Raw genomic sequence first — 26,536 nt, forward strand, 5'->3', positions numbered from 1 at the left:
TGCAATTTAACGCGTAAATATTATCAGCTTTAAGTTTTCACGATCTCTAGTATCTGTTTATCTGGTAAAAAACAATTAGACATTAAAAATTTTCAAAATCAGTTTTAAAAAAAATTGGGCGCCAAAATTTGAAAATTAAAAATTTAATTTTTTTATAAAAATTAATCAATAATGAAATAAGAGTGTAAAATGATTTATTTACCGAAATATTAATAATAAAAGTAAAAAAAAAAAAGTTCGAAACTTGGATGACGAACAATTGATTGGCAATCGATCGTCAATGGCCTGTTGGCCCTATGACCGCTAGTGGGGAATCTATTTGGGGCGACTTGTAGATCTCGTACGACACAAAATCAGTACGCATCGACACTTAAGGTGAGACGCTGACTTACGATTTTAATTTATAAAATAATAAATAAGATATACAGGAAGATATTTGTTTTGTTAATTAAATAAAATAACATATTTATTTATTCAAATAAAAATAATTTAAAAATTGATCGTTTTCTATTCGGTAAAGCATTGAGGGATAGTTGCAGTCATAAAAAGGAAAATTACCTAATTATGGCTAGTGACGATCCTATTGCAAATGCACCACTTGCTTCTGTTGAGTTTGAAGTATTCGGAAAAGTTCAGGGTAAGTTTATTTCCACTATCCTAATTTTCAATGTTTTTTAAATTCCGGCTAAACTATTGGAGATACAAAAAATTTTATTATTTACATTTTTATAGACAATTTCATTGTCTACAAAAAGTATTCTTGTCAATTTTCATTTAAATTTAATTTTTCACATGCAAAAAATTTTTTAAAAATATTCAAAAACTTTAATAAAAAAATAAATGATATTCTTTTAAACTTCAAATTAATGTTCTGACTTACATATCAAAAATTTAAAAAAAATGATAAGAATAAATTTTGTAGAAAATTTAATTGTCAATAAAAAAAGTCCTTATAAATTTTTATCTAGATCTGATAGTTTAGACGCTGGAATCATTTATTTGTCATTCGAATTTACTTTTTGAAATTTAGTTGAAAATATTCGTAATTTTTTAAAATAAATTTCAGGCTGTTACTTTACAAAATATACACGTGATTTATGTAGATCACTCGGAATTGTCGGCTGGGTAAAAAACAGTAAAACCGGTAGTATTTTAGGAAAAATGCAAGGACCTAAACCATATGTCGATCAAATGTAAGTAAAAAAAAATTTTTTTTCTCTTTTCTACTTTTATCTCCACAACTAATAAAAATACGTCGAAAATAAATGAATACTTATTTGTAGGAAATTAAATTCCCTACAAAAATGATATCCGTAAAATTTTTCACACGACCAATAGTTGTCGAGATATTTTAAATTATCGATAAATTACTTTATTGAAACATTTTTCTGATTTTCTTTATATATATTTATTTAATATAAAGTAGTATATATTTATATATATGATTTTACCTTGATATATTATGACTATTAGAATGATTACATATATTGCAAATAATGTATATCAACAGTAAATTGTAATGACACTAGTACGTCAAGATTTGTATTCGTTGAATTTGACCTCGGTCCCAAAATGCCTTTGGCCATTAGGTCACTGGCTTTAAATTATCTTTAATTAAGTAATCATTCTTATTAAGTCGTAATTAATTTTGTTTATTAGTTATTTCAATAATTAATAATTAATAAACATCGTAACCGCTGTGATTGCAACCGCGTATTTGAATTTAAAACGCAAATAATTATTTCCGCGGCACGGGTAAAAATTTTCAAGGTTGAAATTAAAATGTTTTAATTATAAATAAACAATAAATAAATAAACTGGCAAATAATCAAAAGGAAGTTGCGATAACATAATTATCTTTAAATAATTATTTAAAGAACAATTGATGAGGAGTTAATATTTATATGTTTATTTTATTATTTTGGCTTGAATTGCCGCGGAAAATTTTTCAATTAATTACTATCTAGTGTTATATGTGTAACATTGTTTGTCTATTTTGTTTTTTTCGCGGGGCCAGAACAACCAGCGGAATAAAAATAAATCGAGTTGGTCTGATTTGTTGCTAATTATAATTTTCTATCGCGTCTTAATGAGACAGAGGATTTTTTTTTTTTTAATTGAAAAACACGAATTCTTGATTAATTACGAAAATAATTTTGATTGTTTTGTAAATTGTTTGGAAAAACTATTAATAGAAAATTTTTTTTATGAGAAAAATTAAAAATTGGAAGCGACGCGGCAAGATCGCGGTTCGAATCCCGAAGTAGTTTTTTTAAAAAAAATTGATTTTGATTTTTGTTGATTAAAAAAAAAAAGGTCTTCATTAATTAAGAAAATAATTTTGATAATTTTATAGATTGCTCGGAAAAATTATTAATAGCAAGTTTTTTTTATGAGAAAAATTTAGAGTTTGGAAGTGACGCGGCAAGATCGCGGTTCAAATCTCGAATGGAGTTTTTAAAAAAATTAAAAAAAGAAATATTAATTTTTTTTCTTAATTAAAATATTAATTTTTGATTAATTGATAAAACAATTTTCATTATTTTATAAATCGTTTGGAAAAATTATGAATAGAAAATTTTTTTTATAAAAAAAACTGAGTTTAGATTTGACGCGGCAAGATCGCGGTTCGAATCTCGAATAGTTTTTAAAAAAATTGGAACTTTTTTCTTCAAATTAAAGAATAAAAATTTTTGATTAATGAAGGAAATAATTTGAACGAGCAACCCACAGTCACTACATGACTGCTCGAGTATACCAAATTTAGTAAATTTGATTTACTCGTTTATGAAGGTATTGACAATTTACTTTCAGATGTTATCATTAATTCGCAAACCAATCGATTTCAAAAATTGTATTAATTATAGGATTTAAAAAAAAAAATCTACACGATCTAATTGTTTTTGTAAGTCATCGATACGTTTTTTTTTTTTTCTAAAGTATATCAACTACGATGAAAAATACAAAAAACTGATTGGATTTCGTGGGTTTATCAAAAGGCTATTGTCTTTTATTGATACGAAAAAAATCCAGTATCTAATCTCAGAGTTTGTTTAAATTTTTGTGCCCGTAATTTTATAAAATCATTGATTATTATCATAGAGACATGGCATGATATATTAGTGATATTTAGCTGTATTCAATGATAAAATAATTAAAGTATTAATTTATTTAGAGAAGATAAATACGATCGTCTTTTTTTTTCGCGCCTAATTTAAATGTATTGCGAAAGATATAAATAACTTTTGTTTCACTCAATACTTGGCAATAACAAAGAGTTTAAAGTATGAAAAGCAGGGTGGCCACAAAGAAATTATTTCAAAATTCCCTGACATTTCTCGGTTTCCCAGTAAAGTTTTTCACATTTTTCTCTGATTTAGAAATTTTATTTGTATCATTTAGATATTCAAAGTTTTTATTATATTTTCATTTTTAATAATTAAATTTGATAATTAAATCATGCGAGAAACCATAAAAAATGGCAATAAAATAAATAAATATTGCCTACTTTTGATTATTCGATGTTAAAACTGTCTAAGTTAAAATATTTAATAAGAAATTTTATGATTTAAATAAATTCAAAATACACTGGTTACAAAAAATAAGGGATATTAAAAATATTTCAATTTTTTGGTAATTTTAACAGTTTGTAACTCGAAGAAAAATGGTCGTACAATAAAAACAAAAAGTCAAACTGTAGCTTCAAGTGTCTAGTTTTCTGATCTGGGTCTTAAAATTTTTTTATTATCTACGGTTCCGGAGCAATAAAAAATCAATCATAATTATCGAAAAAAATTTATTGAAGCTCGAAGACCGTTTTTAAGATGAACAAAAATTTGGTTAGTTTCTTTTTCGATAGTTTTCTTAGGATTACTCCGGAACCACACATAATAAAAAAATTCAAAGACCAGATCAGAAAACTAGACACTTGAAGCTACAATTTGCCTTTTTTGTTTTTGTCGTATGACCATTTTCTTTCGAGTTACAAGTTGAAAATCACTTTAAAATTTGAAATTTTTTTAATATTCCTTAATTTTCATAACTAGTGTATAATTGAAAAAGTTTTTAAATTTTGAACTGTTACAATTTAATTCCCGGTTATATAGATATGACGGGAATAAAATTTTCCTTATTCTCTCCATAATATAGATTATTTTATAAATTGTTTAAAAAAATTATTAACCCGTCAGCACTTTCGTTATGATCATTTTGCTTACTGGACACTATTCAACTTATAGGATGTCGCTGTCGCGCAAGCGAGACACTAAAAATCACGGGAGTGCTGACGGGTTAATAGAAATTTTTTTTTTAAATTAAGTTTGGAAATGACGCGACAAGATTGCGGTTTAAATCCGGAATGGAGTTTTTACAAAAATAAAAAATAAAAAATAAAAAATTGAATTATTTAAAAATTATTGCAGGGCCCATTGGCTGACGACTGTCGGCAGCCCAGGATGTCAAATTCATCATACAGAATTCACGAATTGGGAAACAATCAGAAGGACATCGTACCGAGATTTTGGAATACGTTTTTGATTTTTGATTTTTACTATCGATTAATTATTACTTATAACTCATCCATGAATTATTTTTTTAATTTATTATTAATTTAATAATTATTAATAATATAAGATACTAAATATATTTACAATATCATAGAGATTAAAAATATTTTACCGAACGTCCAGGATAAAAAGGGACAATTTCTTCCTTTGTATCTATTTTAGCGAAACGATTATTAACGATACGAATTTATTATTTATTTATTTTTTTTTTTTGTAAATTGTTCATAATTATTTAAATTAATTGTTGAAAATAAATAATTTTTGTCAAAAAGTTACTTATAATTATTTTATTTATTTATTCTTTTTTCTTCAATATCTTCTAAAAAAATAAAGATACATAAAAAACCAATGAATACTTTTTTGTAGGAAATTTAATTCTCTACAAATTTGGTATCTTTCAATTTTTACGTATGACCAATAGTTTAAGAGTAATAATCAAAATTAATCAATGGATTTAGACTATTTTTGTGAAAAAAATAAAATTAATTTTAACAATCTCATTAATTATTTATTTAATTAACTTTAATTCTCATATATATGTAAATATATATATAAGCTATATATATGTAATTTTTAAAAACTAAAATTACAATAATAATTACCTATTAAATAAAAAATAATAAAAACTTACCAATTGAATATAAATTTTAAAACAAAACAAATGATTATCACAGTCATCCCCATTCATAAAAACATTTTAATTTATATTTTAAAATCACCCGCTCTGGTAAATAAACGTCGCATCAAGCATCAATTGCGCGTAGTGATAATCGTTGTGTGTTTCCGGTAAATATTGTGATATTTTTTTAATTAATTCGATATTATTCTCATTAGAACAACTTGTAATTACGATTCCCGGTAGATTCTGTAGCAAAAATAAAATTAATTGTAGTAATTATCAATAAAATTATCAATTATTTGATTACTTACCAAATTTTCCAAATACTGAGTCAACGCGGGACTTATTCTCGACACTTCTTCCAATAAGTCTGGTGATTTAGATAAAAATGACATCATACGCAGCCCGGCTATTGGTATAAGATTTCCTGCGAGAGTTTCCGTGTCGTTAATTGACGTCATAACCTAAAAATATTTTAATTTACGTTTAAAAATTTTTAATTCGGTCTGCAAACGAATGGACTCTCCTTCCACTTTTTGGTTATGATGAAATCCACGAATTTGCATGATACTAAAGTTAGCCGAGCTCTTATAATTTTTGGATTTTTTTCAAAACGATGAATCATAAAATAAACAATATTTTTAAAAATTGCATTTATAGTTTTTTAAATTTTCTACATGTGAGTTTTTTTATTATTATTTTTTTGTGTAATTGATTTGTTGAAACAAAAATCCGAAAATTGTTAATTGTCAACTAACTTCAGGATCAAGAATTTGCACTAAGGCGCATGCGCAGTAACTACTTAATTGTAAAAAAAATGGCGGGAGGAAAGTATTCTTTTATGGACTCAACTAATTTTTGCCAACAAAATTTGAAAATTCGAAATGAGTGTAAATGTAGCAGACAAAAAATTTTTAATTACATATAAAAAAATTAAATAATTAAAATAATAAAATTTTAAAAAATGCATGTACTGAATTTTGGATTGTCTAAACATGCATTTTTTTTTATTTTAATTGTTGCAATCTTAACTGTATAACTTCCATTTTCTACAGTTTTTATTCTTTACATATTTTACATTACATAGTCTTTAGGTTACGTTGCAAGCAATTTAAAGTTCCTATTTTCTTTGGGTAAGTATTTTATATATATTTTTAACAAACTACTGTAAACTTTTTCGGACTATGTTTCCTGGCCATCTTTTTTCTTTTTCTATTCCATATAACTTCATTATTAGCTATCTGTTCCCATTTCTGTTTCCATATTTTTTTTGCAATCACGGAGTGTTTTTAGTGGGCAAGATTGTAGACAGGTGGCAGTATGGCGGCTATATGGAATGAATCCCATATCCCATAGGTCAATGCATTACAGTGCTTCCTTTTTATAATTCCCCTCGCTATGATTCTACTTCTCCTCATTTTGAGGGGAATGTGTTCCCCAACTCTCGCTACATTGTATACAAAATATATTTGTGTACGTTCAGAAAGAATGCGCGCGCATTTCTCTGTTTAGTACTCTTAAAAAAAATGGGGTCCCTCTCTAAGAAGGAATTCTTAGAATTTTAGCCCCGAGTTGGGAATTATAGAGAGGGAGCATTGTATATCAACTTGTGAAAAATAATTCATTTGCTCTCTGTGGGATTCGAACCTGAGCCTGGTCAGTACATGAGTTCGAAGACAAGAGTGTTATCCACTCGACCCAAGTACTGGTTAACATGATTATTTTTATTTTTATTTTATAAGCATTTCAATTTATTATTTCAGAAGTTTTAAAAATTGTCAGATGTCCGCTAACTTTACTATTATAAATTCGAATTATAAAATTGCCATGAAGATTTTACTGAAATTCATTTTACAAATTTCGTTTAACTCCCAATTGACATCAACTGTAAGTAATTTTTCTTTAATCTATATCTCAGCAAAATTGTAACTACGTTGTCCTTTTTTCTATGGAAGTATCAATTTTTTTTTTAATTAATCATTAAAATTTTAGTACGGTTACGACAGTTGGAAGTCATTGAAAATTTTTAAAAAGAGGGGGAACTGTTTGAGAATGGACTTCAGTCTGCAAAAGAATGGACTTTTCTTCCACTACTTGGTTATAATGGTCCGTGAATTCGCACTAACGCACATGCGCAGTAATGGAAATTGTTAAAAAATGGTGATTGGAAAGATCATTCTTTTATGGATTCAACTATGAACATTTTTATATAAAAACTAATTTACGTAAATAAAAACTAACCTCCTCTGCGAGACGGTCGAATCCATTGACGTAGAGCTGACAAATTTGATGAATCCTCAGTTTATCGCAGTCTATTTTCCACATGGAGGCTAAAACTGTGCACTTGCTCATCCATTGGACGGCTTGTTTTGAATCAACGCCATCTTCCGTTGTTTCTTGATGAATTGACTCCATGGACGCCGTAATAATCCGGTAGAGAAAATCTAATCTACTGCTATCTCTCTTGTCATCGTGGTACCAAGTAAAAATAAACTTATCGGTGATGTCTTGGAAGAAGTATCTGCTAGTCTATAAGACCAAATCCATTAGATTTAAATTCCAGTGACTGAATTAAGCAGAAAAAAACTATAATACTTACAACTGACTCAAACAAATTAGTCATCGGCTTGACAGACTTTATCCCAAAAAACGCGATCATGTGCAAGACAAAACCCAACTGCAGGTGCAGCAGAATCAGGTCGTAGCTCCCAGGAACCTGAGTGATGGCCAGAGCAGCGAAAGCTTGAGGTCCCGCGTGTCCTTCCCACATTTCCTCAGCCTTGAAAACCGCATTCTTGTCTTCCTCCAGCACTTCCGCGTCCAGAAAAATGTCCAAGAAGCTGACGCAGTGTTGAAGAAAGACCGTGGTCTGAATGTCGGACAGTCCGACTTCCTGAACACACAATCGTTCCTTCGGGAGTTTTCCCAACTTATTCATCAATTTAGCGGCAGCTTCCATCCGCTTCTTGATATGAACCGTCCAAAGCAGGCAACAGACACCCTGGCGCATTGATTTCATGGGTATTTGTTTGAGTACTGATAGAGCGGCTTCAAGAATCTCGAGTCTGCTGACGTCGCGACTCCAGGCCATAACGTACTGCCATGTTAGGTTGGCCAGAAGGACACTACTGGTCAGACTGTAAGGAAAATGGCGTTTAAGCACCGTCATTTTGTCCAAAATCTGGGCCAATGATGACGAGTCAGCTCGAGCTTCATTTCCGATTTCCACGGACTGGTTTATCAAACTGGCGGCTTCTTCTTTTGTAAGAGGCTGCTCTCTAGCTTCTTGGGTATCAGTAGCATCTACTTTAAATCCCGAGTCAAATTCTACGTCACTAGTGTCAATGAGACGCGAAGGATCGACTCCAGATGTCGATAACCACTTGGCAACTATTTCAGAAACGGATCCTTGCCCTTCGGCGATCACGTTTCCTAGTGAGACTTCCAGTTTCTCGAATGGCAAAGCCAGGAAATTGGTCGAGTCATCAATCCGCGGTCGCTGGAGGGTCCGATTGAGAATCGCGATGTCTTCTAGGTTCCCTATTAGCAGCGTGAACTGACAGACATCTTTGCTGACGTTTTCCCAATCATGCGGGTCATCTGGCTTCTGGTCTTTGACGTTCCCGTTCTTTACATCCAGAGCTTCCTTCTCGCTAGCCTGACTCTGGTCTCTTGTCGCTGACAGTGTGATCGCGACACTTCGGCAAGCCAAAGCTGCTGTCAATGCTTGGAGAGGATTCACCGACTCAGTTAGGATTTGTCGGGTGTCTTTCCACCAGGAAGACACTTGGTTATATCCCACGCAGATTTCCTCGGCATCCCGGTTGCAAATCCCGTGTAACAAGTCCGTGAATCGCTTGAGCTGAGTCTTCAGAGTCTTTGATCCCACGGGTCGTTTGTGGAGCCAGTAGACTAATGCCAGTTCCATAAAAGTCTTGCCCTGGATGTCACTGTCTTCTGCGGCGGCTTTCCAGGCATCTATTGATTCATTCGAATCCATCCAGCCTTGATAAATCAGTTCCGATATCAATTTCTTCTTATCCTCGGTCACGTCCTTAGCCAGCGTCACTTGGTTACATCCGAAATCAAATGACGAAATAAAATCTACGAATCCTCCCTTGAATGTCACGCGCGCCCTAGACTCGGTGTCTTCCAAATTCTGGACAAGTTTTAGAATTCTCGTGATTTCGCGGGGGGATGACAGCAAAATGGCCGCCAGATCCCATTCCGATTCATCGGGCGCAACTTCTTCGGCTGGTGGTTTCCTAGATTTTAAATACTTGTAGAAAGTAACCACGTGCTTTATTTGGGCGCACAGTTGCACTAAAGGTTTTGTAGTGGCTTCCATTTCCTGGTCAACTAGAGCGTCATTGAAAATGGCCGTTACACTTAACAAAACGTCTGGAATGACATGTTTGCTGGCCATCAGAGTTTCTAAAACCTGTTGCCTTATTTCGTTGGTCTTTAAATCTTTACAAATATTGCTAACCTCACTTACTAGTTTGTCCTCATCATAATCCTGCTCGCGTATAAAAGTCTTTAGCTTCTTAAACAAATGGATATCGCGTGCCCGCTTGCCGTTTTTGTTACTCAGAGCAAAGTGAAACGGGACTAGAATTTCTTTGAGGCCGCCAAGTGGGTCCAGAAAAACACAAGAATACGCAGGGCGGTTGGGAGAAGTGGGCGCCACGTCATTGAGACCCAGCAGACCGTAGTTTATGTACAGAAGCCTTCCGTTTTTACTGGCCGAGAAAGTCGTGATCTTGCCTCCGGTCTGAATTCCCCAAATGTCAATTACTCCCTTCTTGGGAGCATAAATCACCAGGAACAGGGCAGTGCGTCTTTTGTTGGTGACTTTAGATCTCTTGTCTTCAGCGACTTCTATCCACCCGCACTGGGCGTCTCGGTAGCCCTTCCACATTCTTAGAGCCAATCCCCGGCGATTATTTATCAAAGTGACTCTACCCATCGCGTCAGTTATCACTGACAGCGTCTTATTGGGACTTACTATCAAGGAATCGCCTTCGCGCATGACGTCACTGATCCCGAAGCGACAAGTCATCGCTTCTGCAGCTTCCTGAACTGGACCTTTGGGTTTCTCAAGGCTGGGCTTGGAACCACGGAACCAGGGAACGGCGGTACCGATTTTACCAATCGCGTTTGCTAGCGAACTGGCCATCGCGAGAGCTACGTCTGATAAAACTGGAGCGGCGCCACCTTCTAAAGCAAAATGAAATCCGACATATGGACGCTTGCCGGTAGCCATAACTAGGTTATGTTGCGGCGCGCTGGAACGATACGATGCATGAAAACCTCCACAAATTGAAGCCGTCATCAAGTGATCAAAGGTATTGACTGAAGTGGTCCCAATTACTTCGCAGTCATTGGTCACATCTTGGTCTTTAAAGCCGAGCTTTTTGAATGTTAAGAAAGATGGCGGCTTGTCACTACTGTAGTTCGCTTGGACACGTGCCAGGTGGTTTCGACACGCGCGGAGGGTTGAGAAAAATGGAAAGCCAGGCAAGATACAGACTACTGATTCGTAAATTATGTGTAGCTCTTCTGAAAGTCCGGTATCTCCAGTATGCCGCGGAGAAGTAAGCGACTGACATTTTAAATTGAGAATCGGTTCGTTGTGTAATTGTTCTTCCAGAAGAAGACACCCGGTTTCGGTATAGCAGCGCAGGTACCCGGAGCTGAATCCTACCAGAGTACAAGTCCAGTCAGGGCCGCTGTTTGATTTTCCTAGAGATATCAACGGAAGACACAGAATTGAGGTTATATATTCCGGCGCCTCGGGTACTAAACTTCCGGTCCATGATATATGAAATTTGTTTTTAATCTCCGATGGTTCTTGTAGATCCCATTTAGCTAAAATTATCATTTTATTTTTCGAGATTAAAATTTTATAATTTATTTTAGTATATTGTGTGACAAGGGATGAAACAGAATGGTTTCAGATCAGGGTCAAGTCTGAAATCGTGTTATATCCTGTGTCACACACTATTTTTTTCATGATTATTTGCATTTAAATTTTAAGTTTCAGTGTCAGCAGCCAGTCAAAAACAAGTTAATTTAAGACCAATGGTGTGATCTACTATTAGCATAAGCGGAAATTGTGATTTGTAATTTAAAATTAAGCAGAAACTATGAATACTATTTATTATTTACACTCATTTTTATGAAACTTTATCACAGTTAGAACTGTCGTTTACGTAATCGTATATTGTGTGACAAGGGATGAATCAAGACGATTTCAGACTAGGGTGAGGTTGGCTGCCCGAGCTACAGGCGAGGGCTGACATCACCCGCAGTCTGAAATCGTGTTTTATCCTGAGTCAGACACTATATTTTTTATGATTACCTGCATCGGAACTTCAAGATTCAGTGTCAGCAGCCAGTAAGTTTATTTGTTTGACTAAAACTGTCACTTAAAAAATGAAATGAGTAAACTGAAGGGACAAGTAAACAAATGAGAGTAATAAGGCTGCAAATGAACATTACATACAACTGACACCGGGCAGAAACAATTGTGTTTCTTCTCAAGGGAAGAAACACTCATGTTTCTGCCCGCTGTATGAAGGTATTTTTGAATTACGAATTCGCTAGCAGTTGTTTGCAGCATCGGCTTGAAATTAGCTTGTTTCGACTGGCTGTAGAGACACTGAAACTTTAAGTTTCGATGCTGGTATCATGAAAATAAAATTAATGATCTGAAATTACTATTAAACAAATGACAAGTATTAGAGTTTAAATTTTGAATCCCTTCAGTCAACGGGCAGAAACATTATTTTGTTTTTTTCCAAGGGACGAAACAAGTTTGTTTCTGCCTGCTGACTGATGACATTTATGGAGAATTTATGTAACTTTGATTTGTTTTATAAAATCAAAGTGTTCAAGAGATCGAAGAGCAGAAAATTCATTAGGATCCCAACAAGTGGATAATAGCTTGTCCGCAACTGAATGGTTACAAATTAAAGGGACTCTTTTTAGGGTATCAAGGTGAAGTTGCGTCTTGCTATTTTATCCCGATGCAACCTGTTCCCCTGTAAAGGGAACTGGTGCCACGGCGAACCTCTCCAAGTCTACTTCGACCAGAGTCTCTTTATTTCCTGAGATGGTAGAAATGTGTGACCTACAGAGGTATGGACTCGTGGTGGCTGTGGTAAGATACCGCGCGCAATGAGGATTTTTTATCATACCTTCGATTAATGTTCACTCTTTGTCACTCGATTATATTTTTTCGATAAAAAGTGTCGTCTAAGGAGGTAGGGGCTACGCAGCACGCGTATGCTCAAAAGGTAAGGAAACGGCCTCCCGTAAAAGAGGAGGACTTCGATCCCGTTACACTAATTTTTTTTTTCTAATATTTGCTCGCGGCATTCGAATGAAGCTGAAGCTAGCGGCCGTAATAAGTAGCGGCCAGGCAAAAAATTGCTGGCTGCTACTTATTACAGCCGCTAGCTTCAGCTTCATGGCATTCGACTGAAATTACTTTGTTTCGACTGACTGTAGAGACACTGAAACTTTATGAGTGTGGGTGGAATTTGGAAATGCTCTAGCTCTAGCTCTCACTATATGGCAACGCTTGACTAGAGCCTGAGCTAAAGCGTTTCCGAATGCACCCTGAATGTAGTTGACAATTGGCAATTTTTAAAATTTTAAAATAAATAAATAAAACGTAAGTAGAGTAAAAATTCAAAAATGCGTATTTAGATGAAAGAAAAATCAGTATGCGTATTTTTTAGTATTTCAATTTTAGTATGTCAAGTAATTTATTCATTTATTCAAAATTTATAAATTGTCTCGTCTGCTACCATCACACTCATGAAACTTAAAGTTTCGATGCTGGTATCATAAAAAATAATTTATCCCAAGTACTTACCAGTCAGAATAATTATATTTTTATGCAATGCTAGACCCAAGACATCTCCAGCTGATGATAATGATATCACAGCATCTTGTAAAGGTAACTCATTTTTTTGGACATGATCAACTGTAATTAATTAAAACAATTAAATCATTAATTCAATTATCCACCCAGTAAAAGAATTTAATAAATCAAAATACTTACACTTCAATATCGAATTTTCAAATAACAATTTTTTGACCTCGCTCACATCATTTATTAAAGCAATACCTTTTATTAGACACGACATTTAATTGTTTAATTAATTAACAACAAATAGAAAAATAATTCAACTTTTATATAAATAATTTTATTTATTTAACTAATTAATTAATTAACTATGAGTAATTACTATTTAAATATATGAAACTTTGGACTAAATTGTTTATTTATATGTCAGTTTTTTAATAAATTATTTTACTGTGATTGCAACAATAAATAATTTAAGTTTATAGGTTACTTAATAATAGTAACAAAAATAAAATGACGTATCATATTTTACAAAAACAAACATTCAATTGTCGGTAATAACGCGCGCGTTTGATAAGAAAACATTTTTTAAGCCGCGCGCGCGAAAATTTAAGAAATTCAGTCGCCCGTCCTTTTTTACCCGGCATTTAAATTCCCCGCCATCTGGCGTTCGAATTTAAAAATCGAAATTCAAGATGGCGCTCGCGCTCGTCTAGAACTGGGGGAAATCGATAGTTTTTATTGTTTATTATTTTATTTTATTATTACCATTACTATTAAATACTTAACTTATTAATTAATAACAACAATAATTAATTTAAAATCTGAGTAATTAAATAATTTAATTGGTTAAAAATTACTGACCAGTACATCGATTATCAACGAATTTGACAGCTCGGTAATTAAAGTAAAAAGTGGATTTAAATGTCAGCTTAAATATTTATGTAATTATTTAAAAAAACAAAATAAGAATAATAGTAATACTTGAAGAATAAGTGAAGTGAATTTCTGTTAGATGAATAAAAAAAAACAAAACATTGAAAAAAATTCTAAAATTATTTTGTATAAAAATGTCATCATTTGACGATCAGACGAATAATGTAGCGAGTAGATTGTCCGAGTTAAGAATGTCGAGTAATAATAATAGCAATGATAGTGATGCTACGAGTTCAAGTAATAATGATGATTTTGTTGGTAATAGTAATAGTAATAGTGTTAATAGTAGTGCTACTAGCAATGCAAATTTATTGTCATCGCCTCAAAATATGCAGAATCCTGGAAATGTCACTACGACATTCTCCTGCACAAGAAGGGCTACTACTTTTGGGTGCGATGATGAAGAACCCTCGACATCAACTACTAGTAGTGTTTTAGCTCCTCGTGATGTGTAAGTTTTTTTTTCATGTATTTGTTTATTAATTTTTTTTTTGAGGTTAAAAAGTGGGCGGTAATTAATCGTGAGTAATTGAGCTAGAGTAGTGATAAGAGAATTTAGAGGCCATATTTTTATTCCTGATAAAATTTCCTTGAGTTTGAGTACCCACATCGATATGTTTGCTTGAAAAAAATATATGTAAGTACATATATATATATTAGGGTGGTCCTTTTGGAAAGACTATTTTTTTTACTCCCACTTCAAAATATTGTTGTAGACGTTGAATAAAAATTCCCTGTAATTAAATTTGAATACTTTACATTTGATTGTGAAGTTTTCCCACTTAAAATACATGGGAAAGTTTGGATTTTTTTTTAAATTCTCTATGGCTCAGTCGTATTTCAATTTATCGGTCGTCGTGTGCGGCATTTTGTAGGTAATTTAATACTCTTCAAAAGTGCCCCCAGTAATTTTACTGGGATTCCGATCGTTTTTTCTGTATTGGCTCTGAAAATCATTTTTTAAAATAATTATTTGGGTTTTTGGTTGATATTGACTAAATAACGGAATTTACAGTAAAAATGCAGATAAAGATTTTTTAGGAAATTTGATTCGCTACGAAAAAGGTCCTCTTAGTTAAGTGGCTAAAGTTCTTCGTTCACGTGATATAGGGATTTTATTAATTTTGTAAATAAAATAATTTTTAAAAACTTTGGCCAAATACTTTTAACTTTTAATTTTAAATCAGTAAATAATTTTCTTCTTATCAACTCAAGCCATTCATAAATAATAATTTTCTCAGGCGCCCCATAAATAGCTTCTTTTTAGTAAAAAAATACGTGGGGAATTTGGTTTTATTTGTTTTACGTAAAAAAAAACACGTGCCTTAGGACGATCAAAGTTCATTTTTCGATACAATCGCGGTTTTTTTTAAATATTTCATGAAATATGCAGATTAAAGGAAAAAATCACAAAAACAATTTTGTAGGAACTTAAATTCTTGACAAAAAAGGTCATATTTATTTTTTTTATAAAATGTGTATTTATGAAGATATTTTGAAAAAACTTTTTTTATATCTTATCAATTGAGCGTTTTAAGGATTACAAATTTTGAAAATAACATTTTTCTAAGTATATAGAAGCTATAACAAGCATTAAGGATTGACATGTTACGAGTTACAAAGTTGTCTATATTTAAGGAAAAACGTTATTTTTGACATTCATTATCCTTAAAATGCTCAATTAATAAGATACAAAAAAAGTTTTCTCAAAATATCTTCATAAATACACACTTTATAAAAAAAATGATAATGACCTTTTTTATCAAGAATTCAATTTCTTACAAAATTGTTTTTATAATTTTTTCCTTTAATCTGCATATTTCATGAGATATTTAAAAAAAAACCGCGATTGTATCGGTAAATGAACTTTGATCGTCCTAAGGCACGTGTTCTTTTCACGTAAATCGAATAAACCAAATTCCCCACGTATTTTTTCACTAAAAAGAAGCTTTTTATAGGGCGCCTGAGAAAATTTAATTTTTAACGACCACCCTAATATATATATTGAACAATTATCGTTGTGTTAAAAAATTGCGATGTGGGTATTCGTGTGACGCAGAATCCCATCAACTTTTCAATGATCACAATCATTTTTTTTTCAAAAATTTTTGGACTTCAAAATATAAAAAAATTAATATTTTTATTTTAAAAAAATTTTACTTACTATAAAGAAATAATAATTAAAATTTACAAACTAGACCAAGTAATTCAGCCAACACTTTGCATTTGGAAGCGCGTCCACACAACGATCCACCAGCGGAAGTTCATCAAAATTTACCTTCGCGACAACCGCAGCCGCAGCTTCAAGCTTCATCGCAACTGTATAATTGGCAAGGCACCAAGACGACGATGAAAGAACGCTTTTCATTTTTATTCAATAATGAAATTTTATCAGACGTCAGATTTTTAGTGGGTCGCGTTGGCCAGCAGCAACGTATTCCCGCCCACAAATTAGTTTTATCATCCGGAAGCGCAGTATTTGACGCGATGTTCAACGGAACTCTGGCAACAGCATCAGCAGAAATAGAAGTACCGGATGTTGAACCAGCGGCTTTTTTGGCAGTTCTTTTATTTCTTTACACCGATGAAATTCAAATAGATCCGGATACTGTTATGACTACGCTGTATACCGCCAAAAAATACGCGGTCTCACCGCTGGAAAAACACTGCGTTGAGTTTCTGCGCAGTCATCTTACCAGCGACAATGCATTTTTGTTATTAACCCAAGCCAGATTATTCGACGAACAACAATTGGCGGCAGTTTGCTTGGATACCATCGATAAATTTACGACCGACGCTTTGAATGCCGATGGATTTACGGACATCGATATTGACACATTGATGGTCGTGCTAGAGAGAGACACTCTCAGAGTTAGAGAATCCAAAATTTTTCAAGCTGTTGTCAGGTAATTTTTTTTACTGTGAGGTAAAACGGGTCGTTTAAAAATAAATTTTTAAAATTATAGGTGGTCAGAAGCTGAATGTGTACGCCAACAATTGCCAGTGACACCAGAAAATCAGCGATCAGTACTAGGCCGTGCATTGTCATTAGTACGGTTTCCATTAATGTCCGTCGAGGAATTCGCAATGGGTCCAGCTCAATGCGGTTTACTGACTGACCGCGAGGTTAATAAAAAATTATTATTATTAAATTGATAATTAAAATTATAAATAAAATAATTTATCATATTATTTTAGGTGGTGTCATTATTTTTATATTTTACCGTAAATCCAAAGCCGGCAGTTGGATTTGAAGCTATGCCGCGTTGCCGTATGATGGGCAAAGAGTTAACAGTCTGTAGATTCCAACAAACAGACAGTCGTTGGGGTTACAATGGCACCAGTGACCGGATCAGGTAATAAAAATATTTATTTTTTGTAGGGAAAAAAAACCGGATGATATTTTACGTCTCTAGACAGCTGTAATGACGATATCTTTTAAAATATCAAAAATATGAAAAAAGTCAAAGGAACATTTTTTATAGAGAATTAAATTATCTACAAATTCAATATCTATAAATTTTTTCGTAAACTCAATAGTTTTATAGATATTCGAAATAAAAGTTCTGTTTGCCGCACTAGCCGTTGGCTCGCGAATAAAATATTAAAAATTTCAGATTCAGCGTAGACCGGCGTATATTTTTAGTTGGTTACGGTGTCTACGGAAGTGTCCACGGTCCAGCAGAGTACGAAGTACTTATAGAATTAAGTCACACTGCATCGAGTAAAACAATAGCTACTAATTCAACGAGTTTTAGTTGTGACGGCTCTAATTATACATATCGCTTAATGTTTAAAGAACCTATTGAAATAATAGCAAACACTATTTACACAGCATCAGCGACATTTAAAGGCCCGGATTCTCATTACGGCACGAAAGGCTTACGCTGTGTTTCCGTAGACTGTTCTAATAGTGGTAAAGATTTTATTAAATTCCAATTTAGTTTTGCCGCCGGAAATAATAACGGAACTTCAATCGAAGACGGCCAAATTCCTGAACTCATTTTTTATACTTAAACATGTATTACTGTTATGATTATTTAATAAATAATTTTAAAATTAAATACACATTTATTTTTGACTATTACATATATTTATATATCAGCTTGTAGTCGAGTGAAGATCATTCTTGTCCTCGAACTCAAGTACTGGCCCGATGGGTTCGAATCCCGCAGTGGGCAAATTAATTATTTTTCACAAGTTGATATAATGCACTGCCATTTTATTTGAGGTTCGTTCGAATGCGTATCTAGTATACTACACGCGCATGTGCTAGGAAAAAAATGGCTGAGATGTAAGTGAGTTAAATCTCAGATAGTACTGAGTATAATCTGAGATGGTACTGAGTATAATCCAGATGTATGTGGTTATAATCTAGGATGGTAACCAGTATAATCTAGCGCTGTATAATCTGAGATGGTACTGAGTAACATCTGGGATACTGGGTACTATCTGAAATTTTTTTTTACGTCGGATGTAACTGAGTATAATCCGGGATGGTAGCCAGTACCATCTTGATCTTTCCGTGTAGGAACTCGAATTACTTGCAATATAACCTAAATACTATGTAATGTTCGGGTCTATGACAACAGATCCCCGTCAATTGATTCCACAGACTAGATCCAACTAACAACTGATCTTATAATTCATCAGTTTCATAAAGATTTTCATAACTTTCATGATCATCATCTTCAAAACCTTTATCTTCATCATTTTCAACCGACTGAAAACAAGCTATTGCTATATAAGACCATCCTAAAACCAATTTGGACCTATGGCATACAACTTTGGGTTGCCACTAACACTAGCAACGTCGAAATCCTTCAGTGATTTCAATCCAAGACTGAGAGACATCATTAACGCAATGTGGTTCGTATCCAACAAAACACTCTACAAAGATCTACATGTTGCCACAGTTAAAGAAGAAATCCCGCATTACAGCACAAAATACCAAACTAGACTCCACAAACATGAGCATACCCTAGTGAAAGACTTCCTAGAGCCCAGAAGTGAACCCACACGCCTTAAGCGTATCAAAACCCAGGACTTTTTACAGCGCTTTCAATGGTTCATCCGCACTAAAGTATTTTGCCAATGGGTAAAGCTCTAATCTACACGTTGTACTCTTTCATCGCAATTATTTATTTTTGTTAGACAGATTGTAGTTTTGCATTTAATGAATAAAAAAAAAAAAAATTTCAACCAAATGTCGATGGGATCAATTTGTAGGGATCACTTGTCGTGGTATAAAATTGTTGGGATCAGTTGACAGTACACCGTAATATACATAATTAAAGTGTGAAAATTGTAGAAAAAATTACACAGTTAAGATTGCAGCAAAAAAATTTTCTATATTTATTCTATATATTTATTTTCATAATTAAATTAATTATTTACAATGTTTTTTACATGGCAGTAAATAAAAAAATTAAAAATATATAAAAAGATATTAATAATAATTAGTGCGTGTATAAGTTTTTTTTTCAAGCAGGACGGTATTAAAAATTGAGTATGCTGGGGTAAAATGGACAAGCTAAAATTTTTTTTTTCCTACTGTAATTCATCAAAAAAATTATTCCCTCAATTTTTTATTCCATTTTACTCTAGTCGACTCAATTCACTCTATTTAATAATAGAATACTAAAAAAACATAATTTACGTATTAAATTTTTCGATAACTATCGGAGTTAACCTCAAAAACGGAGTATGAGTCGGCGTTTGCTCCACTAGCCTTCGGCTCACGGAACCAAACACGCTCTTATCACCGAATTTTTTTTTAATCACTAATTCTATTCATTGTCATGATTATATTCAGGTTTTTGATTATTTTTATTTTTATTAATAAATAAAAATCTCTAATCAGTCAAAATAAAAAATTTTCTTACTTTCAATTTCTCTATAATTAATTAAATAAAATAAAATAATTAGTTAGCCATTACTATTTTAATTGTAAATTGTTAAGAACTGGCCGCGTTAAAAAAATAATTATAGGTAACATTAAAAATTAATAAATAAATTTATTTTTAATAAAAAAAAAAAATTAATGATTAGCATGATTTCGACTTGCAATTTAAAATTAATTATTAATATTATTTTTATAATTAATTAATTAAAAGTGATTAAATAATTGGTAACAAAAATTAATAAATAATCTAAGGCGTTTGGTTGATTAATTAATTAATTACGTATCTGAATTTATTGTAAAATCATCTTTTTTTTTAGACGGCCTATGTTTTATTTTTTTAGTTTTTATACTTGAGGGTCGTTTTTTTTTGGGCTTAGGTGAAATTTCACAGCTGCATCCGCTTCTCACGCGAATGTGATCTAGTGTCCAGGGTGAGCCGTAACCGAATGTTGGAAAATGATGATCTTTGTGCCGATGCCTGTGATGATGTTCCGTATTCCCACTTTCCTTGAAAAATAAAAAAATAAAATTGGTAAACAATTTAGAGTTAAAATTCGTCAAGTGGATTTGGATGTAATCGACATGAAGAAAAAAAAATTTTAACTTTGAATGGATTTTTTTCGAATTTACGGCAATCATACTTTGGTCCTTCGAGCCGGATAACTTTTGCTGTTTTTGAGCGAACCAAAAGTATGGGAGCTTAAAAACTGGGCTCAGATAATCGATTACTATCGAAACTACAATTTTCAATCAATGATTTAAATAAAATTATTAATTAAGTAGAAAAAAAAAAAAATAATTACCATAGTTGTAATTTCGGCAGACGGATCTCTAACCATAGCATAAGAGTATGAATATTTTTGTACACATCTTGACTGATTCATCAACTTACGGTCGATAAATCGACAGGGTTTGTCCAGGACGTCCTGTCGGCACGAGTACTCGTAAAACCTCTGGACTTGATCATCATTTCTGTACAACTCGACGTACATTTCATCCCGATTTCTTCCTCCAATAGGTTCAATTATTTCTTTAACTGTCGGACAACAGTCGACGGGCAAACCTTCTTCGCCGCCTTCGTGTCGCAATACGTTTTGCATTTCGCGGTATGTTAATCCTAATGGACGTTTATTCATTTGATCTTCTTGTGACCTGTTTAATTAAATAAATAAATAACTTATTTAATTTTATAAATTATGTAAAATGAATAATGTTTTTTACCATAAAGAAGCTCCGTGGAAAGATGTATCGCGAATACTGCGCGTTAAATTATCACGTGTTTCGTTGCTGGCGTCAACAAACCGCTGTGACAGGAGTGCGGTCAGCCAAACCACCTTAAAAAAAACCATAAATTATTTTTATTATTTTGTTGGGTGGTCATCAATATTATCTTTTTTTTTATTGGATGCGGTAGACAAAGTGGTAGGTACTGAAACGATGAGTTTATGTCTTGCGGTGCCAGGGGAATAAAAAATAAATTGTGGGAATAAATTCCTGAGGTGATTCCCTGAAGTTCAAGTACCCACATCAATATATTTGAGTTGACTTCGTTCCAAATACAAAATCGCGGATATCATAGAAATGAAAAACTACTTTTTTGTAATATATCGATGTGGGTACTCATTCGACGTAGAATATTACCGACTATTCAAATAAAATATTTATGATTAAAAAAAAAAAAATTTTCAAAAATAATTTTTTTTTTTTTTTTGTAATTGACATAAAATTAAAAATAAGTTCTCACATTGAATTTGTGGTGTAATTTACTAAAGTTTGAGTACCCACATCGATATTTTTGGGATAACATTATTTTGAGTACAAAACCGCGGATTTTTAATTACCGCGATAATTACAAAATTATGACTTTGTCTAAATATATTGATGTGGGTACTCATGTAACGCAGAATTTCATCAACAATTCGAGTATAAAATTCATTTGACTAAAAAAAATTTTTGTATCCAAATAATAAAAAAATTAAATTGTCGTAAGTACTTTAGTAGATGTAAGGGTGTAATGACTTTTAATAACCTTTAGTAATCATACAAGTAATAAACCACGGTTTTAGTCACGGTACATAAGACGATATGACTCGAGGTTTATATCATGTATATATTATATTATTTATATCAAGTTTGCCACAATCTTTAACAGTAATCGTTCTTAACTGCATGTTCGTCGCTTGGATTTTTTTTTTTTTTTATGTAATAAATAAAATACTTAGATACGTATAATGACACATGATTTAAGTACTTGATTAATTGAACTCAATAAAAATTTTTATCGTTTAAAAAATTTATATAACCGTTATAAAGATACGGATTTATTGTTTATGTTTCTAATATTTATATTTATGACTAATAATCTCTAATTATAGAGCGAAAATTTGATAATCAATTTTTTCTAATTTCAAAATTGAGCCAAAAGTTTAAAAGTCTCAATTTTTACGAAAAAAAAGAAAAATTTTAATATAAATAAAGCAATAATATCCTGGCGCCAAGTCTCGATAATTTTCTATCTCACATACTTTTATAATCAATATAATTATCTAATGATTTAAATATATATATATATATATATATGTATATATATGTAATAATGAGTCTGGTATGTGAAGTACAGGTATGGTATTAAATATAACACTGTCATAGGGGTCAATATACACCATTACCATATATATATATATATATATATATATATATATATATATAAGTATGTTATGATAGGTTTAAGTTAGTACTTATATTAACACACGAGAGTACAACATGTACCTGTCGTTCAAGTCGACGTGTTGTAAAATACATAGAGCATAACCGGACAAGACACATAGATAAAGATCATTTTATTATATAGATATATATGTATATGTGTGTATATCGAAAATTTTTTTTTGTTCGATAGGAAATATGATTATTTATATTTATACTCTCTTAATTTTTCAGTGTACTTAGTAAATTTATATTCTAGTAAAACTTAATTACCAGTTTATTTTAATGTCTTTATTTAGATAAAAAATAATAATTTTTTTTTATTACACTGGGCATTATAAATCAAATTATTGGCTAATCTATCAAAGATAGAGTAAAAATGTATACAAACAATTTTTTAGAGAATTAAATTTTCTATAAAAAGTATCCCTGTAAGTTTCATCTTAAAATTGATAGTTAATGAGATATAATTAGTTTAAGTAAAATAATTTATTTAGATCCAAGTATTAAATCTGTTCTCTTTGTATACTGAGAACTATAAATCAAATTATTGGCTTATCTATCAGAGATAGAGTAAAAATGCATATAAACAATTTTGTAGAACATTAAATTTCCTATAAAAAGTATATCAATGAGTTTTATGTGAAACCCGATAGTTAATGGGATATAAATAATTTGAATAAAATAGAGAAGTTTAATTGTTAATAAAATTTTTAATAAACTTCAAATGATTACTATCTTGTTAACAATATAATTTATGTGAAAGTAATAAAAATATTTTATTGTAGAGAATAAAATTGTCTATAAAATAATTTCTATCCATATTTATCGTACCTGTTACAGTTAAATCATTATATCAATTTAAAGATGAAAAAATTTTAATGATTGTTAGTTTCCTATAATTTATTACATTACATTACTTTGGATGTTAAATTCCATGTAAGGTATCACAGTAACAATAAAAATATATATAAATAAATTTATAGAGAATAAAATTATCTAAAAAAAATCTATTTATTAATTTTAGCGTAAATTTAAAAATTAAAGAGTTTATTAACTCTTGAATAAAATAGGATAAATAATTAATAATAATAATGATGATAATGGTGTAAATAAAAATGTAAAAACGATGTACGTAAATTAAAATAATGGGTGACATGTAAAGAAATATAACGTAAAATAAAAGTTAGCATGTCCAAGGTGACTAAGTAAATGTTTATACACGTCAATCATATAAGATGTGATGTAGCCAGTAGAGTATATATGTCCGCTGTCTAAACACCCAGCGTGTGACTCTTTTATGTACCTTTCTATCTATCTACATACATACAAACATTTCATTACATTATTAACATTTCTACTGTTATATTTCACTTCGCCACTTTATTTCTATCCTTCACGATTATTAATATTATTATTATTTTAATTGTAAATAATTAAGAAGCATGACTCCGAAATATTATTTTTTTCTTCAATTTATTATTTTTTTTTTTTATATTGATAATAGTATACTTCCGGAAAAATAAGTTTTATTTATAGAGATTTAAATTTGTGTCAATATAAATTTTTTTTCCCGCCAATAAAAAAATTTGAATCACGCCCGTAAAATTCGTATGAATTTAAAAAATTTTTTTTAACTGATGCCTGTATAAGTTTTTTTTTATCTTTATAATTTATTAAAAAAAAATATTTGCCGCCAATAGAAAATTTTAAATCAATCCCGCGAATTTTTTGAAAGCTTTAAAAAATTCTTTTTAACTGACGTCAGTACAATTTTTTTTTCTTTATCATTTATTTAAAAAATTTCAAATTCCGTCCGGGAATTTTTCCTGAATTTTGAAAAATTTTTTCAATTAATGTCTACAAATTTTTTTCTGCAGTTTATTTGAAAAATTTCAATTTTTTTCCGCCAACAAAAATTTTAAATCCCACCCGGGAATTTTTTCTGAATTGCAAAAAATTTTTCAACTGATGCCTGTACAATTTTTCTTTCTCTAAAACTTATTTAAAAAATTTAGATTTAAATTTTTCCCGCCTATCAAAAACTTTAAATTCTGCCCGGGACTTTCTTCTGAATTTAAAAAAATTTTTTCAATTAATGTCTACAATTTTTTTTTCTGTAAAGTTTATTTGAAAAATTTAAATTTTTTCCCGCCAACCAAAATTTCAAATCTCGCCCGGGAATTTTTTCTGAATTACAAGAAATTTTTCCAATTGATGCCTGTACAATTTTTCTTCCTCTAAAATTTATTTAAAAAATTTAGATTTCAATTTTTCCCGCCTATAAAAAACTCTAAATTCCGCCCGGGAATTTCTACTGAATTTAAAAAAAGTTTTCTTTGACTGTCTGTACGGTTTTTTTTCGTTATAATTTTTTACAAAAATTCAATTTTTTAAAATCCGGAATGTAAAAACTTTATAAAATTTTTCTGATTCAATATTTATTGATACAATTTATCGTTAGATAAAAATAAAAAAAAAAAATTTATCCAATTAGCATATTTTAATATTTTCAAACCCCAGTGTATAAATATATAGTTATACGTAGAATAAAATTGTCCTGTGCTTCCTTTTAGCTCCAGAGATAGCTATTATCAAATTATAGTTCGTTTATATATGTACGCATTTATCAATCCATAAATTGACAACCTGATGATACTTCATTCTTTTTCTTTTCAGTTTTAATATAAATATCATCCTATAAATTATATAATGAAGATTATAGTATAGTGATAATAGGGTACCGATATACTATCTATTACAAAGTAGATTAAATTTTTGTATCGATTATTATTATTATTATTTTTTAAATTATCGTTTCATCGAGGATCTGTGGGAAAAGTTATCGCATTGGTCGTTCAAGCTTCGATATCTCGGTAAGTTATTAATATAAAAAAAAATTTGCTCATACATTTTTTTTAGTAAATATACTGAGAAACAATTTAAGCCCTAAGTGAACTTGCTACGTTAATTAGATCCCGAGATATCACATTTTAAAATATTTAATCCTAGACACAAATTTGATTTTTCAAATTTTTTACAAGTGATCAAACTCAAATATCTTAAAATCTAATGAAAATATTAAAAATTTCATAGACACATTTTTTGTAGTAGATTTAATAAGGAAAAAAATAAGCCCTCAAAAAAGTAATTATGATAATTAGGAACCGAGATATCGAATTTTTGAATTTAAAACAAAATTTTTTCCAAGTGAGTAATTATGAAATTTTGATTAAAAATAAAAAAAAAAATATTACAATAATAATTAAGAACTTACCGCAATGAGAATTCGAAGATCTGCAATTCGCATAGTAGCTGGCCAGGCCAGCAATAAGGCCGTTGTACAACTTCTCCTTGTCGTTTAATTTTTACTCGCGCCGTTTATTTAAACCAACAAAAAAAAAAAGAGAAATAAAAAAAAAATAAATTTTAAATCAGAAATAAAAAAAAAATTGCAGAGTTATTTGCGTCACTCATCACTTCCTAAATACATAAATGACTTAATGTCATTACACTCAATGAAACCGTAATGTCACTATTAAATTGTTATAAATGTAATTGTAAGTATCACAATTATTGTCAATTACACAATGACAATAAATTAAAAAAATATAAATTACAATTATTACAATTAACCACTTTTTATTATTATCATTATTATTAATATTATTACTATTATTATTAATTATTAATTTACTTAGGGACAATTTAATTGACTCCACGTCCACTTCTTGGGATTTAAAATTTTCCATCTGTGACAGGCTTCGTCTAATCTGTAAAAATTGAAAAACTTCATTATTACGATGACAATTCAATTATTATTTATCTTATTAATCAAATAACTCATTAATTATATCTCTGTCTTCATACTTTTTTTTAAAACTTTTTTTTGACGCGATATCTCTGTAACTATGAAAAATAACTAT

General features: G+C 30.9%; 4 protein-coding genes across 6 annotated transcripts in view; 2 read left to right on the forward strand and 2 right to left on the reverse strand.

Moving 5' to 3' along the window:
• Positions 1 to 365: 365 nt before the first annotated feature.
• On the forward strand, positions 366 to 4,631 carry LOC130673962 (acylphosphatase-2). The gene is made up of 3 exons (XM_057479174.1): positions 366 to 637; positions 1,067 to 1,193; positions 4,422 to 4,631. Exons 1-3 carry the CDS (start codon positions 565 to 567, stop codon positions 4,534 to 4,536), a joined length of 315 nt encoding a protein of 104 aa, XP_057335157.1. The 5' UTR covers positions 366 to 564; the 3' UTR covers positions 4,537 to 4,631.
• Positions 4,632 to 4,771: 140 nt separating this feature from the next.
• On the reverse strand, positions 4,772 to 13,525 carry LOC130673958 (rab3 GTPase-activating protein non-catalytic subunit). Its single transcript, XM_057479170.1, has 6 exons — positions 13,259 to 13,525; positions 13,070 to 13,180; positions 7,784 to 11,055; positions 7,426 to 7,713; positions 5,496 to 5,648; positions 4,772 to 5,430 (listed from the first exon to the last, which is right to left on the reverse strand). The coding sequence occupies exons 1-6, from the start codon at positions 13,341 to 13,343 to the stop codon at positions 5,281 to 5,283; spliced, it is 4,059 nt and encodes a 1,352-aa protein (XP_057335153.1). The 5' UTR covers positions 13,344 to 13,525; the 3' UTR covers positions 4,772 to 5,280.
• A 245-nt stretch (positions 13,526 to 13,770) lies between these two features.
• Positions 13,771 to 18,063, forward strand: LOC130673959 (BTB/POZ domain-containing protein 1). The gene is made up of 5 exons (XM_057479171.1): positions 13,771 to 14,450; positions 16,198 to 16,905; positions 16,966 to 17,125; positions 17,198 to 17,355; positions 17,617 to 18,063. The coding sequence occupies exons 1-5, from the start codon at positions 14,134 to 14,136 to the stop codon at positions 18,014 to 18,016; spliced, it is 1,743 nt and encodes a 580-aa protein (XP_057335154.1). The 5' UTR covers positions 13,771 to 14,133; the 3' UTR covers positions 18,017 to 18,063.
• A 1,273-nt stretch (positions 18,064 to 19,336) lies between these two features.
• LOC130672715 (uncharacterized) overlaps positions 19,337 to 26,536 on the reverse strand; it is a 51,429-nt gene continuing 44,229 nt past the window's right edge. For all 3 annotated transcript variants that reach the window (XM_057477415.1, XM_057477414.1, XM_057477416.1), the window contains 4 exons: positions 25,888 to 26,383; positions 21,126 to 21,238; positions 20,708 to 21,056; positions 19,337 to 20,411 (listed from right to left, as the gene is read on the reverse strand). In XM_057477415.1, coding sequence (XP_057333398.1) covers positions 20,181 to 20,411; positions 20,708 to 21,056; positions 21,126 to 21,238; positions 25,888 to 25,920 — 726 coding nt within the window. In that variant the 5' untranslated portion in view covers positions 25,921 to 26,383 and the 3' untranslated portion in view covers positions 19,337 to 20,180. The remainder of the gene's footprint in view (positions 20,412 to 20,707; positions 21,057 to 21,125; positions 21,239 to 25,887; positions 26,384 to 26,536) is intronic.

The sequence above is a fragment of the Microplitis mediator genome, chromosome 8 (genome assembly GCF_029852145.1).
Source record: "Microplitis mediator isolate UGA2020A chromosome 8, iyMicMedi2.1, whole genome shotgun sequence".
Classification (NCBI taxonomy): domain Eukaryota; kingdom Metazoa; phylum Arthropoda; class Insecta; order Hymenoptera; family Braconidae; genus Microplitis; species Microplitis mediator.

Bases quoted from the DNA above. Each gene is read 5' to 3' on its own strand.
- LOC130673962 (XM_057479174.1), top strand. From the start codon at position 565: ATGGCTAGTGACGATCCTATTGCAAATGCACCACTTGCTTCTGTTGAG. The intron at 638-1,066 runs GTAAGTTTATTT...AATAAATTTCAG, and splicing joins AGTATTCGGAAAAGTTCAGG to GCTGTTACTTTACAAAATAT. The intron at 1,194-4,421 runs GTAAGTAAAAAA...AAATTATTGCAG, and splicing joins AAACCATATGTCGATCAAAT to GGCCCATTGGCTGACGACTG.
- LOC130673958 (XM_057479170.1), bottom strand. From the start codon at position 13,343: ATGTCGTGTCTAATAAAAGGTATTGCTTTAATAAATGATGTGAGCGAG. The intron at 13,181-13,258 runs GTAAGTATTTTG...AATTAATTACAG, and splicing joins TGAAAATTCGATATTGAAGT to TTGATCATGTCCAAAAAAAT. The intron at 11,056-13,069 runs GTAAGTACTTGG...TGATAATTTTAG, and splicing joins AAATATAATTATTCTGACTG to CTAAATGGGATCTACAAGAA.
- LOC130673959 (XM_057479171.1), top strand. From the start codon at position 14,134: ATGTCATCATTTGACGATCAGACGAATAATGTAGCGAGTAGATTGTCC. The intron at 14,451-16,197 runs GTAAGTTTTTTT...TTTACAAACTAG, and splicing joins GTTTTAGCTCCTCGTGATGT to ACCAAGTAATTCAGCCAACA. The intron at 17,126-17,197 runs GTTAATAAAAAA...ATATTATTTTAG, and splicing joins GTTTACTGACTGACCGCGAG to GTGGTGTCATTATTTTTATA.